Source organism: Paralichthys olivaceus, chromosome 13 (genome assembly GCF_024713975.1).
Source record: "Paralichthys olivaceus isolate ysfri-2021 chromosome 13, ASM2471397v2, whole genome shotgun sequence".
Classification (NCBI taxonomy): Eukaryota; Metazoa; Chordata; class Actinopteri; order Pleuronectiformes; family Paralichthyidae; genus Paralichthys; species Paralichthys olivaceus.
Window position 1 is genome coordinate 18,041,961 of NC_091105.1, and position 8,671 is coordinate 18,050,631.

Here is an 8,671-nt window from a genome sequence, read left to right on the forward strand (position 1 = left end):
GGCAGTGAGATATTTCAGAGAAATGACGTGTTGCTGTTGAATACTTTCACTTCCCCTGTCACTGAGTCCGTTCTTACACTGAGTCTGTGCTGGGGACCACGTTCTCTCTGCTCCAGGTGAAGATCAAATGAGTAGTGGTCGAATACGGCTTTTATTTTGAAGAGCTGTGTCATCAGATCTGTGCTGTGGACGCGTCATGTAGGATCCAGGTTTCATTCTACTTAAGTACAGTTAGTCTGTCTTCTCTGAGCCTCCCAGCAACAAACACACCCAGTCAGCTGGTGTTACTGTTACTATAGCGTCAGCAGAAAAACGTATCTATATTTGAACTCTCATTCTTTTTAACAGAATTGTGGGTCATTCTTTGTTAGTGTCTGTTTTTCTATCCCTAGCTTATGGAGAAGTCTTGAAAAACTTGTAATCTTAATGCAGAGGCTGTATCTTTAAATGTGTCTTGATCTGACACGTCTATCTGTGATTCATTTATCAGCAGCATGTGTGTGTATTTGTTTATGTTAAAATGGAGTATAGATTTTAAAAGCTCCTTCATCATGTGTTCTCCCACAGAAGTGACTGTTCTGCAGTAAATATGGATCAGCGAGAAGAAGCCAGATGCCGAAAGATCCTCACCCACCACAGAGAGCTGCTGGTGTCGAGCCTGAGGAGCATCCAGTGCATCCTGGACAACCTGCTGGCTTGTGGCTTCCTCTGTGAAGAAGATGTTGAGATCGTGCAACAAACTGTGACCAAAACAGATCAGGTAGGAAAACCAGAGAGACCTGTTTACCAAGGCCATGTCTGACTGTATCATATTTGTATTTGATGTTATCTTTTGTTGTTGTTACCTATTGTGATTATTTTCTAGGTGCGCACAATCTTGGAGCTAGTCCAGTGCAAAGGGGAGGAGGCCTGCGAATACTTTCTTTTCATCATATACAAAGTGTGTGATGCATACATAGACCTGCAGCCATGGCTGAAAGAGATCAACTTCAACCCGAGCAGTGACATAATGCTGATGACAGTGGTGAACACAGATCCCAGTAAGTCTTACAACCTAGTGCTCTGTTCCACCGACATGTTCTTCTCTATGCTCTGTGTTTGTGCCATAAAAATGTCTGATGCCAAGATGTTAGACAGGTATTAACAGTTAAACCAGAGTGTTTGTGAGAAGTATTTCTTTTATTCTGAGTCCCCATTTAAAATAAGCCTAAAAATCAAGGATCAGGCTACAAATGCAGAATATTCAATTATATTAAAAATACATAGTGTATATTGATTGTGATTACCAATGTTTAAGAATAATTTGTATTCATACTTGTATGGGTAAAACTTCAAGAGTCAGACAGTTCATGTCTATGTCATTCCAATTAAAAAATATGGAACACATACACATTTCCAAAAAAGTGGCATCCTGTCACCAAAGCTACATTTGATCTTTTATGCTTGATTTATAAACATTAAACTATGCATCACTGGACCTTAATCTGGATATTCTACCAGCATATATATATATATATATATATATATATATATATATATATATCACATGTTTCTTTTTTTTAAGTCAGCAGGTATAGCGCAAAGTTGAGGCATGAAATGAGCCGGGACACCTGCTTCATCATGTCATACGGCCAGCAAGAGGAGACCCGTCTGGAGGAACTCTACACCGACTCTTTGATGGAACTGCTGAATGAATGCAATGAAAGTCTGGGCTTCGTGGAGAGTCTGGACCAGCTCCTCGGAGACCACGCCGTCTTCAATCCGCAAGGTGAAATCATCTATGTGATGGGGGACGCTGGAGTGGGAAAATCCATCCTCCTTCAGAAGCTCCAGAACCTCTGGTCCAAGAAAGAGCTGCAGACAGATGCCATCTTCTTCTTTAAGTTCCGCTGTAGGATGTTCAGCATTTTTAAAGAAACAGAACAGATCTCCCTCAGAGAACTTTTGTTCAAATACAACTGTCATCCAGATCTGGATCCAGATAATGAGGTGTTTGAATACATCCTGCGCTTCCCTGAAAAAGTTCTTTTCACATTTGATGGCTACGATGAGATTCAGGATAATCTGGACCTGACGAATGTCCCTGAAGTGGTGTCGCCAGAGGACAAGGCACATCCCCTCCAGCTTCTGATCAGCTTGCTCTCCGGGAAACTGCTTAAGAACTCCCAGAAGATGCTGACTGCTCGGAAAGGGATTGAGCTCCAGAGCAGGGTGATCAGAAAAAAGGTGATTCTACGGGGGTTCTCTCCAACTCATCTGAAGTCCTACATTAATTTGAACTTTAAGGAGCAGGAACACAGAAATAAGGTGTCAGTTCAGCTGGATGCTAGCCCCCACCTCTGTGGCCTGTGCTCCACTCCGCTATTCTGCTGGATTCTATTCAAGAGCTTTAGCTACCTGCACACAGTGCATGATCTTTTTCATCTGCCTGACTCCTGCATCACGCTCACCGACATCTTTCTTCTGCTGTCTGAGGTGTTCTTCAGCCGCTTAACTTCATCCGCTCCATCTCTGCTGAAGAAAAGCAGCTGGTGTGCCTCAGAGACATTCAAAGCAGGGCTTACATCCCTTGCTGCATTTGCCAAGCTGGCACTTCAGGGTATGGAGAGAGGAAGCTTCATTTGTAACCAAGAGGAGATCGCTGCGTGCGGTCTCAGAGAGGAGGACCTGCCCCTGGGCTTCCTCCGACCTGTCAGTGACTGTGAAGCCAACGGAAGCCCTGCTAACTTTGAATTCCTCCACATCACCCTCCAGTCTTTTTTGGCAGCATTTGCGCTTGTGTTGGACGAGCAGGCTGCTGCAGACTCCATTCTCAAGTTCTTCACAGAGTGCAGCAGGAAGAGGGAACCATCCTGTCTGCTGTTCAAATTGTGTATCACTGGCTCCTCGAAACAGAGCCAAGAGAAACCATTTGAAACCAATGATCACCTTCAGTTCACAAATCTCTTCTTGTGTGGACTGCTCTCTAAGGCTCACACTGGCCTGATGGAGCATCTGGTATCTCCTAGGCTACTCAAGAAAAAAAGGGCCGTGCTTAAATCTTACCTTTCCACTGGTGTTAAGTTCCACCTCCGGGGTTTACCCCACTACAAAGTCGATGAAGGCAAGAAAATCCACGTTATGCCCAACTTTCTGTGGATGCTGAGGTGCATCTTTGAGACGGGGAACAAACACATCGCTCAGATGACAGCGAAAGGCATCACAGCGAGTTTGATCAAGCTGGGTTACTGCAACATCTACTCGGGTGACTGCGCCGCCCTCAACTTCGTACTGCAACACCGTCAGAGGCTCCTGGGCGTTGACATGGATAACAACAACATCAGTGACTATGGGGTGAAGCAGCTGAGGCCTTCGTTTTGTAAGATGACAGTTGTGAGGTAAGAACCTTCTGATCTCCACTGTGGGATATTCTGACTGATTCTTTAATGCACAGGATGTAACTTGTAGCACTAACTCAACTGATTGTCTCTAGATTATGCGTCAATCAACTGTCAGACAGCAGCATTGAGGTTCTTGCAGAGGAGCTGTGCAAGCACAAGGTTGTGGAGGTCTTGGGGTAAGTTGACATCAACTGTTCTGGTGTATTTCAACTTTAAACTTCAATGGCCACTGTACGTTTTGGATTCTGCATTCTGTTTGGTTGAAGGCACAAAGGTTACTTTGTTGTTACCAGGCAGGAGCATCACTCACTAAATAGAAATATGAAACAATTAGATATGAAACAATTAGCCTTACCCTGAAACCCTAGTTTGTCTCCCATGTAACATAATTATTCTGTTGAATAGTTGAAAGTTTGCTAACAAATGAAAGTAGGATACAGCCCCAACGTTAATTCTCGATACTCCATGAACTAAAATACTGCTATATGTTTTTTTTCTCAGAATGAATCTGAACTTTGATTTTAATTTCTCTTTGTCCTCAGACTTTACAATAATCACATCACAGATGTTGGAGCCAAGCTGGTTGCTCAGATAATTGAGGAATGTCCAAAGTTGCGTGTTGTCAAGTACGTGTTGTACCAAGAAATTCTAATGCAATACTATTTATGTAATATCTTGTGTCTTTATACCTGCTTAATGGATGCTGTCTCCACCATGTCCTCAGGATCGGTAAAAACAAGATCACTAGTGTTGGTGGGAGATATCTGGCCAGTGCAATTCAGAAGAGCTCCTCAATATTTGATGTTGGGTAAGACCTCACCTCTGTTAAACATCTCTGTACAGAGGTGGCTTTAAACAAATGGCTAATGATTGACAAAATAGACTGACCAGCTAAATGGTTTGTATTTATTGATGACCACTCAAAGCTTGCATGCCAAGTGGTGGTAGAGGTAGACAGGGATCAAACCGCTGACCTTCAGGTTACTGAACGACCCGCTCAGTCTCCTGAGACCCAGCTGCAGCTTTCCTCATCAAAGTGTTGAGATGAGAAAGAAAAAGCACATAATTTGTAGTCAACTTTATAAAACATCTCTTAAATGACAAATATTCCCAACATATAATCTGATGGAGGATGTTTAAAAAGGGGGTTTAACAGGGTGTCAGCAAGAACCAAAAAAACCTGGTGAATTAACCCCAGTACCTCTGAGACGACCCACTGGACTTGTTTAATCTTGGTTGACAAGTCCCGGTCTCTCTCGCCTCTCTCTCTCCCCCTCGACCCCTCCCCACTATCACTCTCTCTTCTCTTCCCTCTTTTCCACCCATCTCTCCTCTCTTCCTTTTTTTTTTGCTCACCCCAACTGGTCGAGGCAGATGACCGCCCACATTGAGCCTGGTTCTGCTAGAGGTTTCTCCTTGTTAATGAGGGTTTTTTTCCTCTCCACAGTCACCAAAGTGCTGCTCATTTTGGGAACTGTTGTTTTTTTTTACATTAATAAGATTTGAAGGTCTTGACCTTCTATATAAAGTGCCTCGAGATAATTTATATTATGATTTGGCGCCATAACTATAAAAATTAAATTGAAATTGTGTGCTTTCTAAGAAAACCTGCCAGATTATTTTCCTATTGAAAAGAAGGAAAAGTGACAGACAAGGCAGGAAGCTGTTGTGTTTGTCTGCACACTGATGCTTCTCAGATGAAGGTTTTTATCTTCATTTTCAGGATGTGGGGGAATAGCATCGGAGATGAAGGGGCAGAGGCATTCGCAGAAGCTTTGAGGAACCACCCAAAGCTTACCAACCTCAGGTAAGAGGGCGACTACCATTAATAAAAAACCCTACTGATTTCCACTCATAGTTTAAACTAATGGATTATCTGTGTTTTAGTCTCTCAGCTAATGGCATCACATCAAAAGGTGGAAAGCTTCTGTCGGAGGCTCTAAAAGAGAACAGCACCCTCAGGATATTCTGGTAAACACAACACTCACTCAGAGCTGCATGTTGTTCGCTGTTCTGACTGAAGCACGAAGAACAACATGTCTGTGTTGCTGCAGGTTGGTGCAGAACGAGTTGACTGACGATGCAGCTCCACACTTTGCCGAGTTGGTTAAAGTGAACACAGGTTTAACACACCTCTGGTACGGAACACACACACATTCTGTATTTAAGGATCTTTGATGCTGCTGCTCTGCTCAGACAGTGATTATTGGATCTCTGTGTTTGTGTGTGTGCAGGTTAATCAACAACCAGTTCAGTGTGCATGGGATCAAACACCTTGCTGAGGCCCTCACTCACAACTCGGCGCTCAAAGAGATATGGTGAGGTTACAACAGTTACACAGCATGGTGACTTCAGAACAGCTTCAGTTTCTCCACCAACACACTGCACACCACACTCACCTCCATCTGTGCTGACACTGAAGTTTTATCTGCCAAAGTGATGATGAAATAACCTCATTTTAGAAAATCCTCACATTCAATAATTCTACTGAGGCAGCCTCTATATTCAACTTATCATTAGTGTAGGTGCAAGTTAATTATTAGGGTATGTATTTTAAAGAAATCAGAAACCCTCACCATTGTTGTGTAGTTATCCCCACCCGGTGGACTGGAGTGGAACCACTTTGTTTGTTTGACCAGCAAGACCATTTGCCTAAATCTCCTCTTGTCTGTAAAACACAGCAAAAAAGCTGGTGAACAACATTGTGCACAAACCTTTTAGTTCATCTAAAAGGTTCCTGGGACTAAAAGGTACTTTGGTCAAAACATGGCTATTGCTTTATTTTCAGCCCCAGCAGCTGTTTTCAGCAGACAAGTTGTTTAAAGCCACTGTGCTCAACCTGCGTAGCAGCAAACAGCAGTCAGACAACGTTAGAGAACAGCTGGAGACATGGTGAAGCCAACATTCATCAGGTGGACACAAACCTTAATATTGCTGGATGTGTTAATAATAAGGCGATAATATGTCAGTGAAGCGTTCACAACCACCTGACCGAAACAACCAAAAACTAAATATATATGTAAGAGAACTGAAGTAGTGCTCTGCTACACCAGTGTGTCTGGGTTTGCACAGTCAACAGTTAATGTTCAACCCCAGACTGAATTAAACAAATGAAAAGAGCAGAGCTCAGGGTCAGTGGGAACTTTGCTGAGCAGCTCTCAACAGTGGGTTTTGAAAGAAGTGACAGAGCTGCAGGTCTTTATACCATCAGTGCCCAAATGCATGTGGTGAAATTCTAATTTACTGAGCGAGTATAGACAAAGTCACTTAATTTCACGTCATTTCAAACTTGACAAAAACTAGCAAATAATTTCAAACTCTCAAAGCTCTGTAAATTGTATTTCTTCAGAACTTTACGGTGGATTTTTGTCCATTTAAAAAAAAAAAATGTATTTGTAAAAGGACTAGAAGTACCATGGTGTATTATAAAAGTATTACGGTTGTTTCAGCAGCCTGACTCCAACATAAACTACAAGAAGAAGAATGAGAAAGGATCACAGTATCTTGGCAGCATCTAGAAAGAAAGTCTGTCTGATACGCCTAAAATTTGAAAACGTTAGCTAAAAACCTGATAGGTTTTAAGCAGATATTTTACACGTGTCTTAAGATCCTGCAAATTGGGATTCTGCATCGCGTCAAGATATTTTAAATCAGTCACCTTATCAATCCTTTAACCTTTTATAAGAACACAGAAAGGTTGTGTCATGGTTATAAAGATAAAATAACTTTTCTCTTGTTAATATTTAAACTCAGGCATGACTCAAGCCATTGCATTATCCTGGCAAATGCATTTGCTTTAATGTAATGCTCTAATGTACTTTAGTGATTATGATGGGACACTGGGAGGCTTAGTGTCTCCCTGTGCGCTCATGAATGTGTCTGTGAACGATAGTCTGACTGTTTCCTCTCATGTTCCTGCAGTGTTAAAGGAAACCAGCTCTCTGAAGAGGAAGAGAAAGAGTTTATGGCAGAGAAGAGGCTGCTCTTCCACTGAGCAGCCAATCATGTGACACGTGCACATGTTGAGTAATCTATGTCTGGGAGTGAAGATGTTGCGTTTCCGCTGTGTGCATGCACAGTATTAGTATTAGTAAACTGATCAGGTATGGTGTTATACTTAATGCTTTCACCTGGCTATGGGCACAATGTTACATTATTTACTTAAAGGTACAGTGTGTAGAATTTAGTGACATGTTGTAGCTGAACACCCCTCACCTCACCCTCTCCTTCCAAACATGAAAAAGAACCTGTGGAAGCTTCATTTGTCATAAAAACTCAAAAGGTGTTTAGTTTGTCCAGTCTGGAGTCACTAATGTAAAAAACATGGCGGACTCCGTAGAGAGGGTCCTCTCAATGTAAATATAAAGTATTTAAATATAAAGGGCCTGTAATAGGGTCAGGAAAATTACAATTCATACAATTTTGATGAAACACATGAGGGTTATTTTATATTCAATTTGCGCCAATAGATCCCTTTCACCTAAATATTAAATTGAAATTTCATACCATTGTTGTTGATGAATCCTAAAGGAAACTTTGCAGATCAAATAGAGGATGTTGAAAAAAGGGAAGTGGCATTTCTGGTTAAGAGGAAGAAACCAAACAGATTACTTCTTTCTTCATGAGCTGATTTAAGAACATGTGTGAATATTTGCTATAAACAGAAACATCATTATTTATCTGACTGTTACACAATGTGATGTACATATACACAGCTGGTGGAATGTTTGAATGTGCACCTCAGTAAAGACATTGATATGTTAACTGTTTGTGTGATATATAGTTTTTATATATGTATGGCTTTTATAAACTTGATGACCACTCACAGTGCAGAACTTTTCTATCACACATCACTCACACTGCCGACACAGACATGAGGGGCAATTTGGGGTTCAGTGTCCTGCACAACAACACTTGGGGCGTGTGGAATGGGGCAGACGAAGATCATACTGTCGGCCATTTGTTGGACTCATCATTATACTTTGAATTGCATTCATATTTCTCAATATTTTTGATATTCCTTAAACTAAAGTATTGCCTGATTCTAATTACTTGATGATGCCTTTTTGATTCTTGCTGCTGTAATACTGCCCGATCCATTCCTAGCACAAGCAATATTTTCACTGGTCGGGCATCATTACTAAAATGTGTCATGAATGTGTAAATGTTGGCCATGACAGGGAGCCAGCATGGCAATAGCAGAGCATGAGACTGATGGACACAGGAAACAACAAGGTAAAAATATTACCAGCATCACTGTCACAGAAATGATATCTGAATGTCAGTGAAAA

General features: G+C 41.7%; 1 protein-coding gene across 4 annotated transcripts; it reads left to right on the forward strand.

Moving 5' to 3' along the window:
- Window positions 1-17: 17 nt before the first annotated feature.
- Window positions 18-8,144, forward strand: nod1 (nucleotide-binding oligomerization domain containing 1). Of its 4 annotated transcripts, none has more exons than XM_020091087.2 (12): window positions 18-116; window positions 568-760; window positions 866-1,040; window positions 1,565-3,377; window positions 3,473-3,556; window positions 3,923-4,006; window positions 4,105-4,188; window positions 5,104-5,187; window positions 5,268-5,351; window positions 5,435-5,518; window positions 5,615-5,698; window positions 7,302-8,144. In XM_020091087.2, exons 2-12 carry the CDS (start codon window positions 590-592, stop codon window positions 7,372-7,374), a joined length of 2,820 nt encoding a protein of 939 aa, XP_019946646.2. In that variant the 5' UTR covers window positions 18-116; window positions 568-589; the 3' UTR covers window positions 7,375-8,144. The 4 variants fall into 4 exon arrangements, with proteins under 4 accessions (XP_019946646.2, XP_069393318.1, XP_069393319.1 ...); XM_069537217.1 differs by having other exon boundaries at window positions 52-198; XM_069537218.1 differs by having other exon boundaries at window positions 60-198; window positions 575-760.
- Window positions 8,145-8,671: the final 527 nt, after the last annotated feature.

Excerpts from the sequence above, each read along its gene's own strand:
- nod1 (XM_020091087.2), top strand. The coding sequence starts at position 590 with ATGGATCAGCGAGAAGAAGCCAGATGCCGAAAGATCCTCACCCACCAC. Across the intron at positions 4,007-4,104 it reads CCAAAGTTGCGTGTTGTCAA|GATCGGTAAAAACAAGATCA; the intron begins GTACGTGTTGTA and ends CCATGTCCTCAG. Across the intron at positions 5,188-5,267 it reads CCAAAGCTTACCAACCTCAG|TCTCTCAGCTAATGGCATCA; the intron begins GTAAGAGGGCGA and ends TCTGTGTTTTAG.